Source organism: Hyperolius riggenbachi, chromosome 1 (genome assembly GCF_040937935.1).
Source record: "Hyperolius riggenbachi isolate aHypRig1 chromosome 1, aHypRig1.pri, whole genome shotgun sequence".
Taxonomy (NCBI): domain Eukaryota; kingdom Metazoa; phylum Chordata; class Amphibia; order Anura; family Hyperoliidae; genus Hyperolius; species Hyperolius riggenbachi.
In genome coordinates, this window is record NC_090646.1 from 600,530,637 (window position 1) to 600,558,259 (window position 27,623).

Consider the following 27,623-nt stretch of genomic DNA (forward strand, 5'->3'; position numbering starts at 1 on the left):
GGACGACTATTTTTATAATTGTTCGTAATCGATTGTGCCCATCAATGGAGATTATTAACAACCAATCCGATTATAATTTCTGATCGCTCTAACAATCTTAGTGGCCACCTTAAGATTGAAAAACGGGAACCAATCCACTATGAGCGTGAAAACATGTTAACAGCTACGGACTGGGCCAATGTAATGAGAATCAACATTCTGTAACGCTAATGAAACGTTTGTATGTAAAAAGTTACTGTTTATATCAGTAACTCTATAAGGCCCGTTTTACACTCTACTGGAGGAAAAACGGATCCTGGAAAAACTGATTCGTCTTCAAATGTTACATTTGTTACGTTGGCTTCAGCTTTTCAACCGCTGTTCCCATTCCAATCTGCATTGCCACCCACTCGGTATACCAGTTACATTCCCGTTCCTGTGCCGATGCTGGCACCACCGCTAAAGTCCAGAGATGGATTCAGATGTAATGGGTCCTAGGCATGGTAGTTGATTTGGCGCCCCCTTGTGACCCTTTTGGTAAGCTGAAGTGTAGAGAGGTCAGAGGAGGTGTCAGGTGGGTCCCTTGACACCCACTAGGCCCTAAGCACCTGCCTAGGTTGCCTGGTGGATGATCCTGCTCAGCCAAAAACCACTGCACAGGAGAAGTGCCAGTATAAAGAATGGAGCCCTAGCAGAAGCTTTGAGGCTATCCTTTGGATTGCATCAGACGAATGGGAATCTTTTCTCAAAGCAGGGAAGATTTTCATTGGTCTGTTGCAATCCAATGAGTACCTGATGCTTCTGATGGTGCTCCAATCTGTACACCAGCACTTCTCCCACATAGTGGACCTGAGTGGTGGCGTAAGTGGCGCTGGAGGAATGCGAATGTGAGCAAAATTTGCATGCTAGTTTTGTAAAACTTTGGCAATAGAAATTGTGATTATTAAAAAAACAAACAAACGTATGCAGCGACCACCTCAAAGAGAACAGACACCGTCCACTCTCATAGGCTATCATTAATTTGGCCTGAATCTGTCAGCATCTGCTTCGTCTGGCAGATCTGGAAAAATCGCAGGCTGACATTCTTCCGCTCCTTGAAAGGGAAAAAACGGATCCTTTGCTAACGGATTGATGTGAATAGATTGTATTGCTTCGCATAGGATCCATTCACATCAGTTCAGGTCTGTTGCATTTTGTTCCGCGAAACTGAACATTTTTTATGCTAGTGTGAGCCTTGCCTTATCATCTAACGATACAATTTGCAAATCGATCCTGTACGATATTTCGTATTTATCAGATATAATCGCTTGGGACCACTAATAGACAAAATTCTCCTAACCAATCGGATCAATTAATCTGATCAGATTAGTTAGGAAATGTTAACCCTTTCCACTCGTATGTCCCGCATAGCAGGACAAACGCAAAAACCCGATGTGCTTGTATGTCCCGCTATGCGGGACATCCCTGTAGCGGCGGTTTGCAGCGCATCGGGACCGCCGCAAACCGCCGATCACTATGCGACTTTTAGTGGGCATGTAATACTACATGCCCACACTGTCAGTGCCCCCCAGCACCATACTGGAAATCCACGATCCCGGCCGGCAGGAAGTGACATTTACATGTACTTCTGTCTCTTTGCTGTTTTTTTTTTTTTTTTTTTATAAAAAATGGTTCGTGATTTGAATCTGCAGATTCCATGCAGATTCCTTGCTGATTACTTTGCAGTTTTTTTTTGGCAGATTGCCTGCAAAGTTGCACACAGAATGAATGGCATCCTATGGGATGGACTGGGGGAGGGTGTAAATAGTAGCCAGTATTTTATTGCTAATCTGCCCAATCAAATTACCAACGATTGCATTGTGTGTAGGGACAGTAAGACCATGGGTGGCTGGCATAAAACCACCTATTATTGCGAAACTTGCTCACGCAGGGCCGGATTACACCCAGAAAACTGTTTTTCAATTACCATACCTTGGCTTTCTCCTCTGTTACCAGCCAATAGAAGATGCCAAACTGTCCAAATGAGGTTTTAAATTAAACGTTATAATGTGTTCTTTAAAATAAGACATACCATGTTACAGTGTTACGTTCCATGTTAAAATAAGAGAGAGTAAGAGGGAGAGCGCATTTCTTTAAAAAAAACTCCGAGCAGAAACGACTTCCTTTAGGAAAGAACTCCGAGTGGAAAGGGTTAATCTATTAGGGGTCCCAAACTATAATTTTCGATGGTTCATACGAAGAATCGCTTGTAAACAATCGTTCAGCAAATTGTATCCTTAGTGGCCACCTTTAGAGTGACTGCTCCAGTCCTCCGGGAATCTCTGCACTGTGAACCAATCAGGCTTACAGAAGAACAGCATGATGACGCTCTGACTATGCAGTGCTAAACAAAGAAAAACGAGAGCATAATCAAGCCCCCCCACTCCTATAAGGGGTAACATGGGAGGTTCCTGGTGGGAAAAAATTGAGCCTCACGACTCTGGTTTACCAAACTAACAACAAAAGAAAGAGGTTTCCCACGGTTTATATTGGGTCAATACCCTAAAAAAAAAAACTTGAACTAATTCACATCAAAGATAACAATTTTACTGAGGAAAAAAAATAGTTAACAACACTAAAAACAAGGCGTGGCCATCATGCCTCCCCATAAGTGGCAATGGTCAAATGATAACATGTCTTAACAATAGAGATATATGTACACTTCTCAAGATATGATATTCTAGTAAGAAATGTGGCCCTCAGTTGCTTAGTAATGATAAAGAATTTTTTTCCTTAATAAAATTGCTGACTATGCAGTGTAACGCATCCATTCATTATCAGTGTGGGTGATTTCAGCGCAGGGTGAAGCTGAAAAATGGCTCACCCTGCTTCTGCAAAAAATGCCAGGCCTGTGGCGATTACTATTCCCCCTCTGAGTTGTATGAACTCAGGGGATATGTAATTTAGGCTCCAGCTACTGCCAGTGGCCGAATTACCCCTTTTTCTTAATTTGTGCAGCGCCGACTGAAACCCTGAATCAGGCACGCAGCGCTGGCATCAAAACAATTGGCGCAACGCTGCCCCAAAATCTGCTGCCTCACAGTGTGAAAAGAGGGTAGTAATCACAGGAGTAACTGAAAAGAATTACTGTATATTCTGGCGTATAAGACTACTTTTCAACCCTTGAAAATCTTCTGAAAAGTCACGGGTCTTTTTATACATTATTGATGCCGGGTCATAGGCCCTATCCTGTTACCGCTTCTCAGATCTCGCTGCTGAGGACTGTAGTGAAGTGGCACAGGTGCACATGAGCGATATCTGAGAGGCAGAGATGGAAGAGATGGAGGTAAATAGGATACAAGGGTGGACCAGAAGGGTTAAAGAGGCGTGTTTTATGGACATTCTTCCATACCGCTCTGATAAACAGGTAGACAAGGAGAGCTGACCAGTCCACTTAGGGAGAGGGAGAGTTGACCAATCCAACCAGTCAGTCGCCTATATACTGCTATATACTGGGTACCACATACAGTACAGCACCAGTATCTGTTCATACATAGCACTAGTATATGCTTTTTTTTCATTTTTATTTGGTGTGTGTTGGAAGAGGGGGGTAGTCTTATATGGTGAGAGTATCCCGAACACTATATTTAAACTGGAAAAGTTGGGGGGTCGTCTTATACGGCGGAATATACGGTACACATATTTTGACAAGTTAAAAGTTCATATATATTCATCTGACAACCGTACTGCTGTCACATGAAACCCGTCTCCACACAGCGCTGTGGCATATACCAGAGCAGGTTACCTGTAATCCTGTGGAAGATGACTGGGATGGGTTCTGTTGTAACTAACACATCTTCATCATTCTCTGAGCTGGACACATACGTATTATCTACAAGTAACAACAAATATAATGTAAGTATAGCATAGGAGGCTGAAAACATTACAGTACAGTATGGCGGTGTCTATTCAAACATAACAGGACATGTTTATCCTAAATTGTCTAGTCTACTATATGTACAGTGGCCCCTTATCCTACCCAATCAAAGGAGCTTTAGTCAGCCAGACACCTACTGAGTAGCCGTAAAAGAACTCCAAACACACCAGAATCAGGCAGGCTGCTAACATGCGTTCCAAATGTGCCATTAGTTTGTGGTTTAAAGGGACTCCGAGCAGTGCAGAAACTATGGAAAGATGCATATCATTTTAAATCTCTCTTTCTCCTCTTTCCAATGATATATAAACCACCACCCTACGTCTTTTAGTTTTCGCTATTTTCGCGATTGAAATTGCAGCGACCGCGATTTCGATCGCGAAAATAGAGAAAACTAAAAGGTGTAGGGCAACGATTTAAGTGTCGTCAGAAAGAGAGCTTTAAAATGATATCCATCAAGCCATAGTTATATTGTATTACAGAGGACGACACTTTCCCCAGTGTCAGCAGCTCCATTCTGCTGAATGCAGCTGCTGACTTTGACAAAAAGTCGCCCTGTGTAATACAATATAACTATGGCTTGATGGATATCATTTTAAAGCTCTCTTTCTCCTCTTTCTGACGACACCTAAATCGTTGCCCTACACCTTTTAGTTTTCTCTATTTTCGCGATCGAAATAGTGGCCGAGGCAATTTCAATCGCGAAAATAGCGAAAACTAAAAGGCGTAGGGTGGTGGTTTATATATCATTGGAAAGAGGAGAAAGAGAGCTTTAAAATGATGTGCATCTTTCCATAGTTTCTGCACTGCTCGGAGTCCCTTTAAAGCGGATCCAAGATGAAAAACTAACTATGACATGTAACTCGTCTATATATCTTATCTAAAGTTTAGATAGTTTACACAGCAAATCTATCTGCAAACTGCTTCAATAGTTTATGATTATTTATTCCTGTGATACAATGAGAGCAGCCATGTTCTGTTTGTCACATTACACATAGGCAAGCTGATCTGTATCTCTAGCCCTCAGGCTGTGAAAACTTCACTCCCCTCTCCTCCTCCCCTCTGCCTCTGAAATCTCTGGCTAGTAACACCTTCCCCTCCTCCTGCCCAGACTGAGCTCTCATAAGCCATTGCTACATCGATCTGAGAGTGGCAAGGCACTGGAGAAGCTGTGGGCGAGGCTTGTTTAGTTTATAGGGAGAGGATTAAAACTACAAAAAGTATTTGGCTTGAAGAATGCCCTATAAACTATATGAAAGAAACACAATTATGCAATGAATAAAAGTTTATCTCGGATGCACTTTAAATGTCCATTACAGTTTACAAACATGAGGCTCAGTATCTTACTGTATGGTAATCATTAAGCCTCATCTACACGGTACAATTTTCCATCAGATCGAACAGTGATCCAATAAGAAACTGCATCATGTGTAGACGTCCGAATTGTTTTGAAATTATGTAATTGATCCGTTGATCTGAAGGAAAGTTGTACCGTGTAGATTAGGCTTTACTCTGTGTGCAGAATTCTCTTTCACAACTAGGCTTTTTTTTCCTATTTAAATATAGTTTTATTTCTTTTATCTGCATGTGGCAGTGATGGCACACGGCAGCGATGCATAGAAAAATCCCAATCTGAAAAATTGCATGCTCAAAACAGAACAGAACCGACAAAAAAAAAAACACCAAAACAACGCAAAACACAGGATAGCATGTGCAGAAAAACACACGAAAAATCACGTGTGGAAAACCCCTAAAGGCATTATAAAGTTTTCATAGTTAATTGTACATTTTAAAGGAAAACAGAGCTGAGTTAATATAAAAGTTTTATACATATTTGGGGCTTCCTCCAGCCACTGGAGAGATACATAGAGGGTGCACTTCTTTTGCGCAGACTGGCCGAAGTTACGGGACCCGGTACCGGAGCTGGAGAAGGCTGAGGACGGCAGCGTGGGAGCGATCGGACTGGATGGGGCTGGAGGAAGCCCCAGGTATGTATAAAACTTTTAAATTTAACTCAGCTCTGGTACACTTTAACAGATGATTAGTTTATTTCTTGCTTTTGAAAAAAAAACGACAACTTTTAAAAATAATTGGAATTAGGAAGATAAAATGACACAAATGTAGGTCTGTGTTTTTCTTGGCCCCCTGCTTGCAGTTCCAGCCGTTAATATTTAGTAGGGATGCTCATTCAGATTCTGCGGAATTGAAATTTCCACAAATGGAAATTAGAATTCTGCAGTTAATCTGATTTGCTGCAACTCGTGTATTTTTAGCCCAATCACAGAACTCGGAAGCATTGCAGCAATCAGTGAATGCCGAATGTTTCTGCAAAAATCAGATCACTGCGGTCGTTTTTGAACAAACACAAGACTTTCTGATTTTCCGTTTGTCAGATTTCCATTTTTGTTTATTTTGATGCAAAAAAATGCTTAATAAAATTTTCCCCAAAATTCTGAAAAACTGAGAATCAGAAAATCAGAAGTTGGCATTGGTGGAAATCAGAATTTTGGCAGAATCGGTAATGGGCATTTCCTACCATCCCTAATATTTAGGTAAAGGCTAATGTATGAGTTACTGTACCTAATGCAGCTGCTCCATCTTTCCCCGACACCAGGGAGGAATCACTTGCCCGAGAAGCGGTTACAGCTTGCACAAAAGGCTTCAATAAAGCCGTTCCTTTATTCACTTCTAGGGAACCATTACAGCTTCATAAGCAGTACATCAAACCCCATTCCTATTCAACAGCTGTTTCAAGCAACGCAGCGCTCTTTATCAAGCAAAAACTGCTCACTCGTTTTATTCAAATCCATCGTGTGGGCTACAATTGCTATTAATCCATCCAAGTGATGTATAATAAGCAGAAGAATGCATCGCTCTGCATTTGCAGTTAACAAGTCTTTAGGATTACAAAGCAAAGTCCTCAGACTTGGTGACCGACAACTAAGCTCTATATTATATTTATTGCATCTCAGCAAAATGAGGCCTTCTTGTACTAATGAAGCTTTTGTGAATTTTGTGAGTAATGGCACAGTCCCGTTTGCCTTTGCTAACAAGGAAACATTTGGAAGGGTAAACTAATGCTTTAAAACTGTCACTGCTATAGACTGCAACCTTCTAAGAGAGATTCAGTCTATGCCTTCCCTCTAGCACTATGTACAGCCAGATGATGTAATCCAGGAGTTCACTGTACACAGATGACTGATCATGTGATCAGAATTTCAAGATTTTTTAGATGCTTTAGTTAGAGTCCACAGATTTTTGAACAATCTGATCACTGTTAGATTGTATATTCGGATGTGCCTGAAGGTGGGGTTTGACTGGCCTTTCTGAGCCTCTCTTCACCCTTATATTGGCTCATGTATGTAATGGTAGAGGATGCTTACAAAAACTTAGATTTATATAACATAATACAAGCATTGTGGCTGCTTCCACTAGCTGGAAGATGTCACAGCTCGGCATTTCTGCACGGCCGTCCATACACTGTAACAAGATGGCCACATGCAAAATGGCGATCAGGCCAAAATGAGCAATCAGAGGAAAAACTGGTTTCTAAGAGAAGCTAAGCACCCAGTTGTATCTACTGGCACTAGATGCCAGAGGTTGTTGCCGAAAGTAAACAATAAAAGGAACCCTGAAGGAACCCTGAAGTGAAAACAAACCTGTGAGATGATTCATTAGCTATATGTGTTTTACTCCAGCTAGCTAGAACATGAAATTGAGTCTCCTATTTTTATTTTGAGGTTTTCGAGCTGCCAAACAAACAGAGGTATGACTCTTTGAACTTCCCAGCACTAAAACCTTTTTTTTTTTTATCACTCAGACCACATTCTTTTAGCTTCTATTTACTTTTCATGACACTGGACTGACTTCCACAAGCTGTTGGACGGGCTCATTTGGATAAATAGCAACTCTAGATTTTTTGGGAGGGTTTAACGCTTGCTGTACTGGGAAACAGAAATGGAATCCAAACAATTTCTAAGTAGGGCTAGTGTTTATCTCATGTCACATGTCTTTTCAAGTGTGTTTGAAAATATGCACTAGATATGTACAGTTTAAGTAAAAAAAGAAAGAAAAAAAAAGAAAAAAGATTACTGTACCTGGATAGTCCTCAGACACATGTACAGAATAAGCAACACTGTAAAACAAGAAAAAAGAGCAGATTACTATAGGATGCAATCACAGAATACTAGATAACAATCTATACATATAATGTGCTTTGACAAAAAAATAATGTGCTCAGCCGGCACCAAGAAAAGCGAGAGGGTTAAAAAAACATATCCTGACAGGGAATACGTCTGTACACATGACCCAGTGTCTCATAAAGAAATGAATAGATTTGGTATTCCCCAAGGCCAAGGAGGTGTATGTCTTCTGTTATATGAAAACTTGGGTGCAGAATTGAAAGAGAAATATAATGTAAAGATTTAAATGAAAATAAAGACATCCATGTTTGTATATCTGCAAATACTACATACAGGACTTAAGACCTCAACGGCAACAGACTACTTCTCAGTTTTTTTTCTATCACTCCATAAAATAAATGCAGCATATCTCAAATTTAAAAAAAGGTCACTCAAAATCAGGGTTTTATGATGTCTGTAAAATTTCTTAAAGTGGGATTATACTTCCAAAACAAAAATTTCAGTAGCTACTCTAAGTTACATAAAAGAACATTTGAAAGCATTCCCAGTGTGTAAAAATGTTCATTTTCACTGTAGAGAGCAGTACAGGCTTCTTTATCTCTGGATCATTAGCAAATATAATCATTGCTGGGCGGAAGACACTCTCTGCTGGTGTCTTCATTCTGCCCTCGTTTTCTGTTGAAGTGACTCCACTGTTGCCAGGGTGATGTGTCTATTCAGCAGAAAAGGCGTGAAAACTTTTAGCTGGCAATGATTACATTTGCTGATGAACCAGATATAAGCTCGCTTCTACTGCTCTTAATAGTTAAAATATACATTTTTACGCACAGGGGATGCTTGGGTATACTTTCAAATGTTATTTTATGTAACGAAGAGTAGTTGCTGAAATAGCCCCACTTTAAATCGAACCCAAGCCGAAGCTCGGGTTCAAAATATGATACTTACTATGAAGAGAGGGAAGCCTCAGGCTCCTAATGAGGCTTCCTTCGGTTATCGCAAGTCCCCCGTTGTTGAGCTCAGGCCCCCTTCGCTCCTCTACCTGGATCAAGTGCACGCAATGGCCCAGCGAGCCCGCTCACGGCTTCACGATACTGCGCATGCATGGGTGGGCTTAGTTAGCTATTGCGCACGCTTGATCCAGGAAGAGAAGCTGCACGGCCCCAATGTGGTTAGCGACAATGCAAATGCAAAAAGGTATTTCCAACAAAGCAGGGATGCACACCCACTTTGCTAAAAATACCCCAGGTATTTCTTTACAATAAGTGTACTTTTCAAGGGTATGGTTGAGGTTTTTTTTTTGGGAGGGCGGTAAGGTCATCTTCGAACACAGTGTTTTAATGTGAAAGGACACTTTAAAATGAAAACACTTAAAGAGGAACTCCAGTGAAAATAATGTAGTAAAAAAAGTGCTTCATTTTTACCATAATTATGTATAAATGATTTAGTCAGTGTTTGCCCATTGTAAAATCTTTTAAATCCCTGATTTACATTCTGATATTTATCACATGGTGACATTTTTCCTGTGGGCAGGTTATGTAGCTGCTCCTAGCTGTTTTGGCTGTTAGAGACAGCTCTAAGCAGCTAGTTCCTGTCTGTGAACATTGTTACATTGTGGCAGTTTGCCCAGAGTACCGCGGTACTCAGAGCTTCTTGTGGGAGGGGTTTCAGCACAAAATCAGTCATACAGCGCCACCTGATGGTCTGTTTGTGAAAAGCATCATATTTCTCATGTAAAAGGGGGTTTCAGCTACTGATTAAGATAAAGTTCAATTCTTGGTCGGAGTTTCTCTTTAAGTACAGTCTAAACCTGCATTTGTATTATAGTTGTTTTCTTATTTTGTTTTTGCTATGCTAAGCACACTCTATTGTTATATTGTGTTTGATGTGCTTTGTTAATTGGTATTGGACTATTCAAATGAAAATAAAATGTTACGCAAGCAAAAATGAAATACCACCTAAATGCAACTAAAATTCAAACTCAATTTATTTATCTTTGCACAGATGCATTTCTTTGTTACGGACCCCCCTTTGGGTTTTATAAAGTACAAAACATCATTTTAATTTGAGAATTGTATTTAATTAAGGCAAATTTATATGGCTGGCACTGCAACAGCAGATGGAAAGTATTGTTACATTTAAATCCATTACTCTACAGCAAAATCTATAATGCTAATGAAGAGAAAGGTATCCGGGGAAGCACAGGAAAAAGAAACAGGGACAATCTGTCTCTGAGTTATACAACAACTAATAAGTAAAGAATTTCGCACTGAAAATAAAGCACCCAAACATCCGCAGTGTAGCAACTACATGTAGACGGTAACCTTTTCCCCTCCATTAACTTACAGTGACACATAATCATAATATAATATCCTACGGCCATAAAAGCTGTTTCAATTATCACCCTCGTAAAGCGGAAGTAAAATATGACATTCCAATCTTCTCATTACTGAGCCCATAAAAAAAGTTGTTTGTTGATAGAGGCACTTAGTAAGTTTTAACTACAATAATGGAAGGTGTGAGGTTTAGGAGAGATAAAGTTAAACACTGAAAAAAGGCAATATGTATGTAGATGTGTCGTTGGGAGTCAAAGAGCTTCATATGCCCATTTACATAACAATGCAGAGCGCCCTCTGCTGGCACCGCTGGCTGATCAGTACAGATGGATCAGTTAGGATCTACTTTTCCCACTTGATGAAAATTTTGCTGCGTTTTGCATACAAGTTGAAATTGGGCCAATCCATCCTGGGTGGGGAGAGGTTGACAATGGCTGGGAGGAGAGCAATACTGGGTAGGAAGGGTGACACTGGTTGGGGAGGGTGACACTGGATAGTAGGAGGGTGACACTGAGTGGGGAAGGCGACACTGTGTGGGAGGAGGATGTCACTGGACAGGTGACCCACCTTCTTCTTCCCTTGTGGTCTGGCTCGCTGGGCTGCTGCTGCAGTCCCCAACTTTATCAGAGATGTCAAACGCAAACAAACAGCACGCTGTGGGCGGAGCTGGGGACCAAGCCAATGTGTGTGCGGCCAGCCGCATATGTGGGTAGGACCTTGGAGGTGGATTGAAGTGGACGGGAGGCGGGGCACACAGAGTCCGGGGACGACCATCAACCAAAATGGGATGTTGCTTGGGACAAATTTCAGCTTGGGACATTATACTCTGAATCCGAGTTGTGTCCCGGGTAAAGCGGGATGCCTGGACACCATAGCTTTGCACAGCGCAATGGCCCCAGTGTGAACCAACCCTAAAATGGATCATGGGAAATGATAGATCTAGTCCAACCATTCCACTGCATGTGCACTGCCCACTCCAATGCAGAACAATGTAACGGGCACTGTGTGAGCTGTGCCCACGCACTGGGCACAGAACAGTCACCTGTCAGGTGAAATGTATCCATGCTTTTACAAAGACAATTTCACTTCAGTGTGCTGACAAGCAACCCAACACATTTTTTCAGGCCGTGCAAGTGCAGCCCTTCATTTGATAAACTGTATGCATCTGAACCAAGGACGCAATGGAGTGGAGTGCCAGAGACATGTTAAGTTGCACTGAATGAAGCATAAATATGTCAATCAAAAATATAAAAAAAGGGCTGCATGAAATGTTGTTGTTTAATGCAGGCGAGGCAGGGTGATGAGAGGTACACATGGCTTTGACAAACACATTGGAGAGCGTGGGTGGGAGAGCAGCGATCACAGGTTCAGGAGCCAATGAAATCTGCTCCTGACCATCTCACGGAGCTCTGCTGTCCTACCGACAGCAGAGCGAGTGGGCTGCAGCGGCGAGAGAGCGGCACGATTGACAGGAGCTTGCGGCGTGGTAATTGAAATCTACATCCTGGCGGGGGTAGCAGGTCCCAAACAAGTCCGGAAGCAGTTAAAAGTATATAAATATGGCAGCCACTGTAGCCCTCTCACTTCACATAAAAGTTTCCACATAAAACAAAAACAACTGGGAAAGAGGGATGGTGCTAATTGGCTCCAAAAGAGATACAGTCCATTCAAAACAGGGACATCTGAGGCATGAAAATCCAAAATGTGAAATGTCTTTCACCCCCACACAAGCAGAAGAAATTGGGATGGGGTAAATATTGAATGTTCAGGGTAAGATGAAGTGTTAGGCCAGAGTCACATGGCAAACCTTTTCCTCAGCAATAGGATCACTAGTGTTGGGGACTCTCAGAGACACCTTATAGAGTGGCACTAGCAGAAAACCCAATCACTGCTCCTCTGCTAGCTGAAACACAACATACATTCAGCTTTTACCTCATGGAACAGCACATCTCCATTGCCAGTGATTCTACGCTACCAAGTGGAAGCTCAGCTGGGCAACTGCCGGCAAATGATCCTACTGGTGAGCAGAGAATTGTGTGCGTGACATTGGCCTCTGAAACCCGTTACACATGTGCGCGTCCCAAGTGGGTTTGCGCTCAGAAAGCTGCATCTGATTCCTGCCCATGTCTGGCAGTGCATAACTCAGCTGAGGTGTGTTCAGTGAAGCTATCCCAGGCTTCTGCATGCAGTGACAAGGATCTCCAAGGAGCCAGCCAGAACCCTGTAACTGTGTGTGACAACCACAGGCCCACCCCTTTATGTACAACCGCAGCCAACACAGATGGCTTTCCTTTTCAGGGGAGTTAAAGGGAAACTGAAAAGATAGGTATATGGAGGCTGCCATGTTTATTTCCTTTTAAGCAATACCAGTTGCCTGGCAGCCCTGCTGATCCTCTGCCTCTAATACTATTAGCCATAGCCCCTGAACAAGCATGCAGCAGATCAGGTGATCAGACTTTAAAGTCAGATCTGACATGATTAGCTGCATGCTTGTTTCTGGTGTGATTCAGATACTACTGCAGAGAAATAGACCAGCAGGGCTGCCAGGCAACAGGTATTGATTAAAAGGAAATAAATATGGCAGCCTCCGTATCCCTTTTACTTCAGTTCCCCTTTAAAGGGGAACCATAATCAAAATATCATCATAAATAAAATTGCTTATTTTCTTATAATATTCATTTATATATATATCTAGTTAGTGTTTGCCCATTGTAAAATCTTTCCTCTCCATTATTTACTTTCTGAAATTTATCACTAGCAGTACTGGCAGGTGATCTCTGCGGAATGTTCGTGTATTGAGAGTTCTGATATCGTCGTGCAACCCGTCCCACAATGTGATATCATGACCATGAAAAAACAGCACCTTTAATCTTACCTATTTGGTGGCACAGGCTGTGCAGGCCGTGCCTCTGCCCCCATTACTGCCACTAACAAGGAGGCACACATACAAAGATCATATTCTACTGACACAGGGCAGTAGCAGTGGGTGCCACATTGCAGTGGGTGTGAAATATCGTTGGGGTTGATTCAGTGGAGCAGTGGCGGCTCTAGCTTCACATATTTGGGGGATACTAAGAGGGCACGATTGCTGACTGGTGGGGCCCATTTGGGTGATCAAAGTCGATGATTGTATGGCGAGCTTTAGATGTTTCTTGCCTAACACAGGTGATAAAATGAAGGCTAACTACTTCAGCAATGAAAGGAGCCAAATGTAAACACCACAAACAGAGGCACGCGTGCTCAGAAAGATCACAGCAATGGGCATATGAGCCTGCAGAGGGGCCGCGCATGCTCAACTGCGCACGACTCCTGGCTAAGTCGCGTGGCTAACAGAGCCACCAGTGGAAGCCCAGAGGTCACTGAGGGACCTCACCGGCTACGGGGGGGGGGGGGCTGGAGGAAGCCCAGAGGTCAGTGAGAGACTTCACAGGCTACGGGGGGCTGGAGGAAGCCCAGAGGTCAGCAAAGGACCTCACAGGCTACAGGGGGTTGGAGAAAGCCCAGAGGTCAGTGAGGGACCTCACAGGCTACGGGGGGCTGGAGGAAGCCCAGAGGTCAGCAAAGGACCTCACAGGCTACAGGGGGTTGGAGAAAGCCCAGAGGTCAGTGAGGGACCTCACAGGCTACAGGGGGTTGGAGAAAGCCCAGAGGTCAGTGAGGGACCTCACAGGCTACGGGGGGCTGGAGGAAGCCCAGAGGTAACAAAGGGACCTCACAGGCTACGGGGGGCTGGAGGAAGCCCAGAGGTCAGTGAGGGACCTCACAGGCTACGGGGGGCTGGAGGAAGCCCAGAGGTCAGTGAGGGACCTCACAGGCTACGGGGGGCTGGAGGAAGCCCAGAGGTCACAAAGGGACCTCACAGGCTACGGGGGGCTGGAGGAAGCCCAGAGGTCACAGAGGAACCTCACAGGCTACGGAGGCTGGTGGAAGACCAGAAGTCATAGAGAGACCTCACAGGCTCCGCGGGGGGATGGGGGGGTTGGTATCCGGAGGAAGCCCAGAGGTCAGTGAGGAACCTCACAGGCTATGGGGGGCTGGAGGAAGCCCAGAGGTCACTGAAGAACCTCACAGGCTACAGGGGGCTGGTGAAGTCCAGAGGTCACAGAGGGACCTCACAGGCTATGGGGGTGGGGGGCTGGAGGAAGCCCAGAGGTCGCTATGGGGGGCTGGAGGAAGCCCAGAGGTCACTGAAGAACCTCACAGTCTACAGGGGGCTGGTGAAGTCCAGAGGTCACAGAGGGACCTCACAGGCTACGGGGGTGGGGGGCTGGAGGAAGCCCAGAGGTTGCTATGGGGGGCTGGAGGAAGCCCAGAGGTCACTAAAGAACCTCACAGGCTACAGGGGGCTGGTGAAGTCCAGAGGTCACAGAGGGACCTCACAGGCTATGGGGGTGGGGGGCTGGAGGAAGCCCAGAGGTCGCTATGGGGGGCTGGAGGAAGCCCAGAGGTCACTGAAGAACCTCACAGTCTACAGGGGGCTGGTGAAGTCCAGAGGTCACAGAGGGACCTCACAGGCTACGGGGGTGGGGGGCTGGAGGAAGCCCAGAGGTCGCTATGGGGGGGCTGGAGGAAGCCCAGAGGTCACTAAAGAACCTCACAGGCTACAGGGGGCTGGTGAAGTTCCAGAGGTCATAGAGTGACCTCACAGGCTACAGGGGTGTGAGGCTGGAGGAAGCCCAGAGGTCACTGAAGAACCTAACAGGCTACAGGAGGCTTGAGGAAGACCCAGGTAAAATCAGTTTTCTATTTTAAAGCTGTAGTCAGGGTCCCTTTGAGGCCGGTTTATGACTGCAGATTGGCGTTAGCAGAGCGGTGAGGCCCAGGAGCTGCACCGCCAAAAACAGGACTTCTGGGATTACTGCGTTAATATGCAGTAATCCCCTCCTGGCTGACAGCCAATCAAGAAGTAACACTCGCTTGTGCTCACTTCCTGTTTCCAAAATATGGAAGTGTATTGTAAAAATATGCTTTCGTGCATGCACTACTGCAATGCCGGCCCCTACATTTTTAAGAAACCCTTGCCATAGATTTAAATGGCTTCTGGTCTGCCGCACGTTACCGCAGGTCGGCGCAGAAACATGTGGTAATGTAGATCTGTCCTTGCCCAAGGATGCTGCGAAAACGTCACTTCCGTCACAACGCGCTGTATCCCATCAGTATGAAAGTCCCCATAGACTTTCATTACCCAGCTGTGGGGTGCAGTAAAAATACCGCAGTGCCCCAGTGTGAAAGCACCCCGAGACTGACCATGCTTATACTCACATAGAGAATACTTGCAATCCATGTTTAGGCTCCTTTTCCACTTGCAAGAGCAATCACAGATGCCTTTTCGCTTGCAAGAGCTTCTTTTTCCACTTAATGTGATTGTGACATGAACCGTCGGGAGCGAAACGCGATCACAACAATAATCGCGCAGCACTACGATCGCAAGTAGCAAAAAATCAAAATAGGCTAATGGAAAAAGAGCACCGCGATTTACATGTAAATCATGATGGACTACCGATCGGCAAAGCACCGGCTTGTTCAAGCAGATCGCGGCTCGCGGAAAAGGGCCCTTATAATCCGTTTTGTGTCAGTTATTACAAATGGTCATCACCGCCCGTTTCCGCTAAAGGTGCCCATTAACGGTACAATTATTTCACCAAATGCGATCTTTCGATGCGATTTCAATGATTGAATTGTATAGAAAATTTGCCGTTTATGAAGGCAATCAATAAGGAACGATTCTTTTGTCGATTGCTAAATAGGATAAAATTAATCTAAAAGTTGGATTTTATGATCGAATTTGAAGTAAATGTGAACAATCGATAATTGCCTTCCGATTAGTTACGATTGTTCAAATCGCATCGGAAGATCACATTTAGTGAAAAATTGTACCGTTAATGGGCAGCTTAAAATTGACCGTGTTTATACTTAGTTTTGTGTCAGTTATTAGAAATAGTTATCACCACCGCGGTTTCAACTAACAGTCATGTCTCCCAGAGGCGCTGAGTGTCGTTTGTTTTGCTAAATGCTGTAACTCCTTTTTCTATTGCCTGAGGAAGCAGGCGCTGACCCATGAAACGCGTTGCTTTGCTTTATCTGGAGTTTGTTAATAAATAGACTGAATGTACAGTCGTGTTGTGTCTGCTTGGAGGGGGTAAGTCCACCACTGCCTCCTCTAATTACCAAGTTTTGGCTTTTAAGCTCCTTTAAAACCCCTTTTATCCTTTTGGCGCCTCTGTTCTCTCTTATATAACATCTAAATAATCTGTTCTTATGCTGATAGTGCCGCTAAAAATGTGGATTAAACTACAAAAATCACCCTCATCCATGCTTAAACTAATCTATCTATCTATCTATCTATCTATCTATCTATCTATCTATCTATCTATCGACTAGATCAGCGCTGTCCAACTGGCGGCCCGCGGGCCGCATCCGGCCCGCCAGGCCTCCAGCTGCGGCCCGCTCGTCTCCCTGAGTTGCAGGCATGGCTTCCGCTATAGGCGCCATGCCTGCAATCTCAAAACGTGCACTTTCCCGTGTCCCCGCTGGCCTGCATCAGCGCTGTCCTCTCCCGTGTCCCCGCTGGCGCTCCCTTAGCTCAGACCTCACAGATCGCGGCGACTGAAGAGAGCAGAGTGCGCATGTGTAGTACCCGCATACACGGAGTACTTCACATGCGGACGTGACATCATTTGTCACTTCCGCATGTGAAGTTCCTCCGCGCGGGTGCTATGCGCACTCTGCTCTCTTCAGTCGCCGCGATCTGTGAGGTCTGAGCTGAGGCAGCGCCAGCGGGGACACGGGAGAGGACAGCGCTGATGACAGGTAACGGGGACTGGACACCTCGCTATCTAACTTGGGGGGCACCTGTCTCTAACTTGGGGGGCACATGTCACTATCTAGCTGGGGGGCACCTGTCACTATCTAACTTGGGGGGCACATGTCACTATCTAGCTGGGGGGCACCTGTCACTATCTAACTTGGGGGGCACATGTCACTATCTAGCTGGGGGTCACCTGTCACTATCTAACTTGGGGGGCACCTGTCTCTATCTAACTTGGGGGGCACTTGTCTCTATTGAACTTGGGGGGCACATGTCACTATCTAGCTGGGGGGCACCTGTCACTATCTAACTTGGGGGGCACCTGTCTCTAACTTGGGGGGCACATGTCACTATCTAGCTGGGGGGCACCTGTCACTATCTAACTTGGGGGGCACCTGTCACTATCTAGCTGGGGGGCACCTGTCACTATCTAACTTGGGGGGCACCTGTCTCTAACTTGGGGGGTACCTGTCACTATCTAACTGGGGGGCACCTGTCACTACCTCAGCTGGGGGGACACCTGTCACTATCTAACTGGGAGGCACCTGTCACTACCTCAGCTGGGGGGACACCTGTCACTATCTAACTGGGGGGCACCTGTCACTACCTCAGCTGGCCACACCACAGCATCACCGCCAGCCCGGCCACAGCATCACCGCAAGGCCTTTCAGCCCACACATCATCCCCAATCCAGCCCAAAACACTATTGCCAGGCACAGCAGCCAGTAGAGGAGAATTTAAAAGCCAGGTGAGAGGTGTCAAGCATATTAAGGGGGCATTCTGTCTATTTATGTGAAATGCTGTCTATTTATGTGCCTCATGATTGCTGAATTTGTCTTCTTGGGTGCCTCATGATTTGTTGGGGGCATCATGATTGCTGAATTTGTCTTCTTGGGTGCCTCATGATTTGTTGGGGGCCTCAAGATTGCTGAATGTGTCTTGTTGGGAGCCTCATGATTTGTTGGGGGCCTCATGATTGCTAAATTTGTCTTGTTGGGGGCATCATGATTGCTGTTGCCACTTTGCGATAAAGTGAGTTTTGGGTTGCAGTTTGGGCACTCGGCTTCCAAAAGGTTTGCCACCACTGTCCTGATCCAATGTCCCACATTGCTAACTTCATGTAAATTTGTCTCCACCCGTGGCCACACCCACATTCTGGTCCATGGCCACACCCATTTTTCGGCGCGGGGCGCTACGCGCGCCGCTCTGCGCAGAACGGTACCCTTGTTTTTCAGCGCGCGCAACTTCAATGACCTCTTGAATTGCATTTTGTGGGGATCTGCTGCCAATTGCATTGCATTTTGTGGAAAGTGCTGCCAATCTAATTGTCCTTTAATTGCATTTTTTTTTACTGCGGGGGGGGGGCGGCTCCAGCAAGAACCTTCGGCCCTCCACCATGGGGTCAGAAAAAAAAATGGCCCTCCATGCCCATGAAGTTGGACAGCACTGGACTAGATGTACGAAGCAATGGTACAACTGTTGCTGGTAATAATGGCAGGAAGCCAACGCTTTATCCGCTTAGCACAACGCGCATCACCAGAGATATGCGCATGTTGCTATGGTAACGTGCGGTGCACACGTGGTGTAGCCCACATTACCCTGGTAACATGCTGCTTCATGCATCAGGCCCTATCTATCTATCAATTGTTGTTAGGGCTCATTTACACTGTAAAACGCAAAACTCAGTGCGACCGCATTTGCGTTTTTGCAGCAATTGCATTTTGTGAATTTCATTTGGACAGCAGGAATCGCAGACAAATTGCAGCACACCATGCAACTGCAATTTTGAAAATCACATTGCAATTGTAAATGCACTAATATAAACTAGTATACCCAATTCTCCTTATTTCTGCAAGGCTCTTACATTTTGCAATTCATATTCAATCAGAAACTTATCGCAAATCGCACCAAAAAATGCAGGCAATATTAAAGAGGCCTTGTGCAGGTATTAGCTGGGCAGTGGCATGAGGACATTTTGTGCCAGCACTGGCATGAGACACCTGCACATGACCGCCTGGCAATCGATAAGAAACAATTCTTTGGTCGATTGCTAAATAGGATAAAATTGATCCAAAAGGTGGATTTTATGATCGAATTTGAAGAAAGAAATGTTCAGAAAGGGCTCGTTTCCACTTGTGCGGTGTGCGTCTGCCAGACGCGGGCCGGCACTGAGCGGGTGGGCGGGATCGCAGGCGGATCCTATGAGCCGTGCCATGCACAGCTATGGGAATCACAGCCTCCCGAGCGAATTCTGCAGGGGGGTTCCGGCCGAATCGCTACAGCAAGCGATTCGGCCGGCGCCGCCATTCTCCCCTATGGCAGAGTTTCCCTGTGCGATTCATGTGTGGGGAAACTCTGCGTAATTGCGGCCCTAAATGTGAACAATCGATAATTGCCTAAGTTATGATCGTTCAAATCACATCGAAAGATCGTATTTAGTGAAAATTGTACTAATAATGGGCACCTTAAAGGTACAAGGTACATGGTACAATTTTTCATTTTTTTTTTCAATTAGATAATTTAGTTCGATTATTCCGCTAGATCGAATATAAACATTTTTCCAGCATGTCCAATCCGATTTTTCTCGGAAAAAACGGGATAATCGTTCAAATTTCTTAATCGAAAAAAAATATTTTCATTCCAATACTTTCATTAAATTCGATCATTTAGATTGAATAAACGGGAAAATCGAAAGTTTTTATTGTATCGTGTATGGGTGCCATAAGATTGACCGTGTTTATACTCAGTTTTGTGTCAGTTATTAGAAACAGTTATCACCACCGGTTTCAGCTAACAGTTATTTCTCCCATCTAAATAACCTGTTCTTATGCTGATAGTGCCGCTAAAAATGTGGATATAACTACAAAGATCACACTCATCCATGCTTAAAATAAACTACATATTTTACATCTTCCCAGTTTTCCTCATTTCTGCAATGCTCTTATGTTCTGCAATTCATATGCAATCAGAAACACATTGCAAATCGCACCGAAAATGCAGGCAATATTAAAGAGGCCTTGTGCAGGTATTAGCTGGGCAGTGGCATGAGGACACAGTGCCTGCACTGGCATGAGGACACTTAGTGCAAGCACTGGCATGAGACACCTGCACATGACCGCCTGGCAGGTGACACTGTGACAGTTGGAGTCTAGAGAGGCAGCAGACAGGAATCGCATCGTCTAATTTTTCTCTTATTTCCACAGTTTTTCTAAATAACACTCGCTTACTAACGCACACACACATACTCACTCGCTTACTAACGCACTAACACACACCTGCAGACACAAGACACTCTTTTTGCAGGCGCACTTGCGCTCACACACACAAATTACCACACCTGCACATAGATTCCCATACACACGTACACACACACACACACTCAGATCACTATTTAGGTCTATAGGGTTACACATATTACCACCAGAGTCCGATCTAATATATTTCTTCTTCTATTGCAAGAACAGACCACAGTGATGGCCACAAGGTAAGTGGAGATTTTCATGTATGGGAGGCAGAGCAGGATCATCCACCAGGAAACCTAGGTTGGTGTCTGGGGCCTAGTGGGTGTCCAGGGGCCTACCTGACTCCCTTTCTGGCCTATGTTTATTTTAGGTTACCAAAAGGTGTGTGTGTGTGGGGGGGGGGGGGGGGGGGAATCGACTACCTTGCCTAGGGCCCCATTACACTAATCCATTTCTGATGGAAGTTCTTATTATTACTGTGTAGGGAGGAATAGGACAGGAATAGGTAGCATGTCTGCCTATAGCCCAGTGTACCTTATAGGCCCTAAATATTTCCAAACAATATTCCTTTCCCCTCTTTGCTTCCCAGGTGGTCCTCTCTTGGGTGTTTTGTGTAAGTAATTAGGGGGAGATTTGCCCTTATAGGCTCGGGCCTAGAGGTGGTTGGTGTTCCAGGGGTGGCAGACTCACACTGAACAGTGCATAGATACCTGCCCATGCATTGCCCCAGACCCCAAGGCGCCTGGTCCACCAAGCTGACCTAGCGGTTGCCTGGGGCGCTGTGCAGAGGGGGGAGGGGAGCGCTGCAGCGGGGGGATGAGTGTGCCCACCCCCCGACCAGATTGTGGGACCCCCGTGATGAACAGTTCACTGCCCGCAGCACACCTCAGCCTGCGGAGTCTTCCAACAGGTAGAGCAGAGCGTCCAAAGCCCTGCACTGGAAACTATTGGTGTCTCCAGCACGGGGCTTCAGGCGCCATCTTCACGTAGCTCTGCTCTCTGCCTCTGTCAGGGCGGGACCTTCGCAGCGGCTGGCTAAGAAAATCAAGGAGAGATCTGTGGGTCAGGAGAGAAGTATTCTGCAGGTAAGTAAATGCTTTTTTTTTTCTCTTAAAGGGGCAGACTTTCCGATGAAATGCTGCCCACATTACAAATTCTTTTCTAGTGAAACATTGCTGCATTATGAGTATTTTCTGGTGAAAGATTGCTGAATTACGATTAGTCTATAGTGAAGCATTGCTGCATTACCATTATTTTCATGGGGGGAGGGGGTGCCGCAGGTTTTCTCGCCTGGAGCTACAAAATAGCTAGAGGAGTCCCTGCCCAGACCTCTCCTCTGCAGTCACCAATCACATACTCTCCTCTCCTAATCCCATGGCTGCCATAGGCTTTGTGCAGGGAATACCCCGGTGGTGGGCCTATGAAGGGGAGGCTTTACATTTTAACTTGTATGGAGGCCCACAGGGAGCCTTCAAGTATACCTTTAAAGGATAACTGTGGTGAGAGGTATACGGAGGGTGCCATATTTACTTCATTTTAAAGCAATCCTATTTGCCTGGCAGCCCTGCTGATCCTCTGCCTCTAAAACTTTTAGCCATAGTCCCTGAACAAGCATGCAGCAGATCAGGTGTTTCTGACATTATTGTCAGATCTGACAAGATTAGCTGCATGCTTGTTTCTGGTGATTCAGACACTACTGCAGCCAAATCAGCAGGACTGCCAGGCAACTGGTATTGATTAAAAGGAAATAAAGTAGAAGAAACTGGGTGTAAACATTGGAGGGCCCCTTTACATTTTGCAGGGGGGCCCCAGGAGTTGCAGGTACGCCACAGCACGGCAAAGCATGCTTGATCTTCCAAACCTGGCAATCTGGCATGGCGGAGGTAGTAGTGGTCTAATACAAGTTGGCATTCGTCTTCTGGGTCATATCTGAAGATAGCAAGGGATGCTCAATCATTGGGAAATTAGCAGTTATTTGGCCATGATGGCATGTATGCATCCACACACAGGACTGTTACATGAAAGCAGGTTATCCTGGTTACCATGACACTGCACTGCAACCAGCCAACTGCTAATTCACTGATGTTTCAGCAATCCTTGCTAATATCCAATATAACCCAAACCAGTGATATCATCACATCTTACCGTATTCATAAAATGCCTTTTAAGACACCAGCAAGCAAGAAAACACTCAGAATAACGCTGACATGACTTTCTCACTAACCTTATGGTACTTTTTCAATTGCAGAGGGCTGAAAAGTTATTTTACCCAGAAGATAAAAAATCTCCTAGGAGAAAACTGAAGTAGAAAAGTGAATTGAATAAGGACCGATATATAATAGGAAAAAACCATGACCATGAGGGCTGTAATAAATAAACACTCGCATGCGCGCACGTGCAACTGCGGCAGGTTTTCTAAAATACACGCGTGTTACCATAGACTAACACGACTCCCGGTCCGACGCAGATCGCCGCAGGAGCCTCGCGGTAACGTACGTATGCACTGATGTTAGATAGGGCACTTTGGCGCAGCGTTCAGCAATATGGGTAGCATGGACTACCCCAGTGTTCTCCCCAGGCTTTTGTAGCTGGGTGCCCCACCCGGCTAGTTTTGGTGAGCACCCGGCTGTCATCGGCCCACCACCTCCTATTCTGTAAGCAGAGTTGCACACAGAAGCACCGGCCCTGCACTCTCTCATCTCGCCCCACCCGGCTACTCTTTCATGCCACCCGGCTGAAACAAAATTCTGGGGAGAGCACAGTACCCCATAGATTAACATTAGGCTGCCGTGGGGTGCGGTATATTTACTGCAGCGCACAGCCCCAGTGTGAAAGGGCCCTCAGGTAAGGCTGCAGCCCTCCTTCCCTCGTATGACAGCGAAGATAGCCACTGTCCTTCCTGTGAATTATAATGTAGAATTTCCCATTTCCTCAATATAGTATCACTTTCAGTCATTGCTAATACCAAGTAATGTTGTTTTACAATGGCAGCCTTGGGTCACCCACTCAGAAGTAGTAAGAGCTGCGATTGTGGAGAGTGCTGCCGATCTGGTCCAGGGCTACTGCTTACAGGCATGGGAGGGGGATATGGACTGGTAAAGTAATATCTGATGCTATGGAGTGATATCATGTACCTGTGGTGAATTAAGCAGAATCCCATGTGATAATATTTTCCTCTTACAGACCTCCCAAGACACCAGAGGGGGCGAGGAAGCGTCCGGCACCAGAGGAGGCTGGAGAAGGAACATCGTAAGTATAACATGCAGGCCCTGAAAAATAAATGGGTGCAGTTGGGAAAACTTCCTGATCACAACCTGATTGCATGTGGACACGTGTGTAGACACATCAGCAGATCAGGAATTCACTGTGTGAACACAGCCTGTGAGTTTTCCCCTCCGCATACAATCACAATTTCCATAGACTGCTGACAGGTGCTAGATTTGCACAGTGCAAGAGAGCTCAGTCTAAGTTGTGTACACATATGACTACCATGCTCCTTTCCTTTCCTCTTACAGATCAGCCTCCTGGACCTTTGTGGTGCCACCAAAGAAGCGGTGGAAGGAGTGGATGGCCCGCTCGCAGCAGCCGGTGGAGGAACCCAGGATCTCCCTGAAGCCGGAGGAGTGGATCGCATTTTGCGCCTTGGTGGAGGAGGATTACATCCTTCACTTCCTGGCCTGGGAACGGTGCTATAAGATCTCCGACAGGTACCTCTTGGCCGTGGTGCTTGCGTACTTCCTCTGCGCAGGCCTGAAGACGGAGGAGTACGGGAAATACTTTTTCCCAGCCCTGTAAGTACCGCATTGAGTTTTCTACCTTTCAGACAGAACAGTTGCAGAATTCCTGGCCTGAGACAAGTGCTTGAGGACTCCCAGATAACACTTTCATGTTTTCTTTCAGGTTCCTTGCCAACCAGATGGAGGAGGAAGAGCCAGACTTCCGAGTCCAGATCTACCCCTGGGCCCTTGGATCCACATGGCAGACCAGGAGGTCCAAGCTGCACCAGCGCCGGAATGAGCTCCTTCTGAAGCTCCACTTCAGGGCCCGGGTGTCTAAAGAGACCTGTGACCAGGTACAGCAAGTTACCCAAAAATGATGGAACATGATATGTATACCATGTAATCTAGAGGATGGGGGGGACCTGGTGATTATAGGTGGCCATTCACTTACCGTTCTTTCATGTCGATTCACGGCAGATTCAATCACTCTCATGGGATCTGCTAGAAATCAATAACCCAACATGTCGACCTGATCGATTTATCATATTGGTCAGTCGCACTGGATGGAAGATCTTGATTGGCAGCAGGTCAGGAGGAGGGGCCATAGGTTTGCACTGCATCAAGCAGAGTAGTTCCATGTGGTTTGATGGACTTTTAAAGTGGACCTGAACTCAGAACTTCCTCTCTGCTCTAAAAGATCTGCAACAGCATAATAACCTTTAAAGAAAAACATTTCTTTGTTACAGCTGGTACAAATCCTGCAATAAATCTACAGTGTGTCTACTTCCTGCTGTCATCAAAGCAAGCATACGGTTAGCATCCTGTGTTTAAAAATGAGCTGCTCTGCTGTAGGAGATTCCTGAGCTGACACAGCAGAGAGATCAAATCACAGTGGTGATTAGTCACAGATGGGGGGAATTAGACAGGCTAAGCTCTCTAAATACATACAGGGTGCATTTCTCTAGGTTTTCCTTCTGTCCTGTGCAAGAGTTCAGGTCCACTGTAAGTGTAGCAATAGGTATGAGAGGACCTGCTGCTACTTACAAGATATACAAAGTGTACAATATTCATTTATAAATTATTTAGTCAGTGTTGCCCATACATTTATCACAGGTGGAAACATCTTTAGTCCTGTCAGAAGCATCCCTGCGGAATGTTTGGTTATTGTGAGTTTTGAAGCAAGTACAAAATATACCCGGCCTCCCAGAATGCTTTGGGAAAGGGGAGTGTTACGTGTAGCTAATCAGTCTAGGCTAAGCAGCAGTGGGAGGGCGGGGCTACATACTGATGTACAGCAATATATAGATATAGGAAGTGTTTCTGATGCTGAAACCAGGGAAATGCCCATAAAAGCTGAATAAGTGACTGCATTCTACTATATGTCACTGCGGTCTCTCTATAAGTGACCATGTCTCATTGCAGCTGATGGAGGAACATCCGGACTTCTGGCTCTGGCAGAGGAACCGTCTGCAGCACCACGGCTGGGCAATCCGTTATGCCAAGAGGTACCTGGAGGAGGTGGCCGTTTTCCCCCCAGGCCGTGGATTCCGACCTTGCGCACTGTGCCACTACCACTATTTCCATCTGTGCTGCAGGGGAGGTCCTGAGGAATCCACCGGCCAGGCTGCAGAAGACGCCTAGACAGGTAATTTACACCACAGAGGACAGAGCTGTGACTATCATCTACAGCAGCACTGTTACCTTCCTGTATGGCCCACACACTGCACTAACAACATGGGCACATTCATTACACCAGCACAAACTCACACTCACTGCACTGCTAGGGAGATTGACAAAAACAACAAAAACTAGACTGGAGCTGCCAGCTGGTAGTAGTAAGTACGTTATAGGGAGAAAAAAAAAAAAAAAAAAGGAAAAAAAAAAATTCTCAAAAAAAAAGTAGATTTTAGTTGCTATCGGGTAGTGGTAAGTAGGTTATAAAAAAACAAAAACTAAATTTGGCTATCTAAAGGGGGGCACATCAGGCTCTTTAATGTGGGGCACATCTGGCTATCTCAATGGGGAAGGGGGAACATCTGGCTATCTAAAGGGGGGCACATCTGGCTCTTTAATGGGGAGAACATCTGGCTATCTCAATGGAGGGAAGGGGGCACATCTGGCTATCTCAATGGGGAGAAGGGGGAACATCTGGCTATCTAAAGGGGGAAAGAGGCACAACTGGCTATCTAAACAGCATTTGTATATTTGACTCCCCCATGACCACATTCTGATGTGTGGTCACGCCCATTTTATCCAATGGGGGAGGGGTATAAAACCTGTATCTGTCCCCAGGTGGTTTGTAGCTGGTTGTAGTAAGTAGGTCATAGAAGAAAAAAAAGTAGACAGAGGCGCAGCTATGGGTGGGCAAGGGAGGACATCTGGCAATCTAAAAGGTGGCACATCTGGCTATCTACAAGGGGAAGGGAGCACATCTGCCTATCTCAACAGCATTTGTACATTTGACTCCCCCATGACCACATTCTGATGTGTGGTCACACCCATTTTTTCCAGAGGGAGGAGTGCAAAAACTATTTGTCCCCGGGTGGTTGTAAGTAGGTCATAGGGAAACAACTAAAAAAAAATAAAAAAAAAAAAAGACAAAATTTTTTTTTTTTTATTGTAGAAGCCAGCTGGTAATTAGGTTATAGGGGAAAAAATTAAAACTAGACAGAGGCGTAGCTATGGCTGGGCAAAAGAGGACATATGTCCCCGGGCGCAGCACTGTGAGGGCGCTCAGCATAACCACTCCGCCCCCACGTGCGTAAGAGGTGGCTCGCTGGCTGCCTGACATCCCCCTGCTTCTCTCCCTCCCTGTGCAGAGGAGTGCAAAAGTATTAACAAAAGCAGTAAAAGCAGGGCACAACTAGCTATCTAAAGGGGGGCCCATCTGGCTATCTAAACGGGGGCACATCTGGCTATCTAAATGGGGAAAGGGGCACATCTGCCAACCTAAACAGCCTTTGTACATTTGACTCCCTCAGCATGACCACATTCTGATGCATGGTTACAACCATTTTGTCCAGGGGGAGGGGCGGGTGCAAAAACTGTATTTGTCCCTGGGTGGGTTATTATTATTATTATTTATTTATATAGCGCCAACATATTCCGCAGCGCTTTACAAAGCACAATAAGACGACAAGGGGAACATAGATACAACTAACAAATGTACAGCAGAGTTCCAAGCAGCACAAATATTGTTACAAGAACAGTAAACATTAGGAGGATGACCCTGCCCTTGCCAGCTTACAATCTAATGGATTCTGGGTTGCAGCTGGTTGTACTAAGTAGTTCATTGGAAAAAAAAAAAACCTTTAAAAAAAAAATACAAAAAAAAACAAACAAACAAACAAAAACACAAACAAATAAAAAAAAAAGCAAAAAACGTAGATTGTAATGTAGTGTAAAGCAGATAGTGATAGGTAGATTACAAAAAAAAAATAAATAAGTAGATGCTTTACAGTGCCTGGGGAAGGGGTGTGGAGGAGGG

The 27,623-nt window shown here is 45.4% G+C and overlaps 2 protein-coding genes across 5 annotated transcripts in view; one reads left to right on the top strand and one right to left on the bottom strand.

Annotated features, from left to right (window-relative positions):
- The window catches only part of PARP8 (poly(ADP-ribose) polymerase family member 8), a 438,516-nt gene that overhangs the window by 159,164 nt on the left and 251,729 nt on the right, over nt 1–27,623 (bottom strand). For both annotated transcript variants that reach the window (XM_068249475.1, XM_068249466.1), the window contains exons 4-5: nt 7,990–8,027; nt 3,764–3,850 (exon numbers count right to left, since the gene is read on the bottom strand). In XM_068249475.1, the coding sequence (XP_068105576.1) occupies nt 3,764–3,850; nt 7,990–8,027 (125 nt within the window). The remainder of the gene's footprint in view (nt 1–3,763; nt 3,851–7,989; nt 8,028–27,623) is intronic.
- On the top strand, nt 20,322–26,207 carry LOC137528226 (speedy protein 1-B-like). 3 transcript variants are annotated; one of them, XM_068249518.1, is made up of 6 exons: nt 20,322–20,659; nt 21,430–21,502; nt 23,601–23,666; nt 23,933–24,208; nt 24,318–24,489; nt 25,559–26,207. In XM_068249518.1, the coding sequence occupies exons 4-6, from the start codon at nt 23,985–23,987 to the stop codon at nt 25,775–25,777; spliced, it is 615 nt and encodes a 204-aa protein (XP_068105619.1). In that variant the 5' UTR covers nt 20,322–20,659; nt 21,430–21,502; nt 23,601–23,666; nt 23,933–23,984; the 3' UTR covers nt 25,778–26,207. The 3 variants fall into 3 exon arrangements, with proteins under 3 accessions (XP_068105619.1, XP_068105612.1, XP_068105624.1); XM_068249511.1 differs by lacking the exon at nt 21,430–21,502; XM_068249523.1 differs by lacking the exon at nt 20,322–20,659 and having other exon boundaries at nt 21,268–21,502.

What these genes read in the sequence shown, in the direction of transcription:
- LOC137528226 (XM_068249511.1), top strand. An exon ending in GAGGCTGGAGAAGGAACATC is followed by an intron (nt 23,667 to 23,932) that starts GTAAGTATAACA and finishes TTCCTCTTACAG; the next exon opens with ATCAGCCTCCTGGACCTTTG. An exon ending in CTAAAGAGACCTGTGACCAG is followed by an intron (nt 24,490 to 25,558) that starts GTACAGCAAGTT and finishes GTCTCATTGCAG; the next exon opens with CTGATGGAGGAACATCCGGA.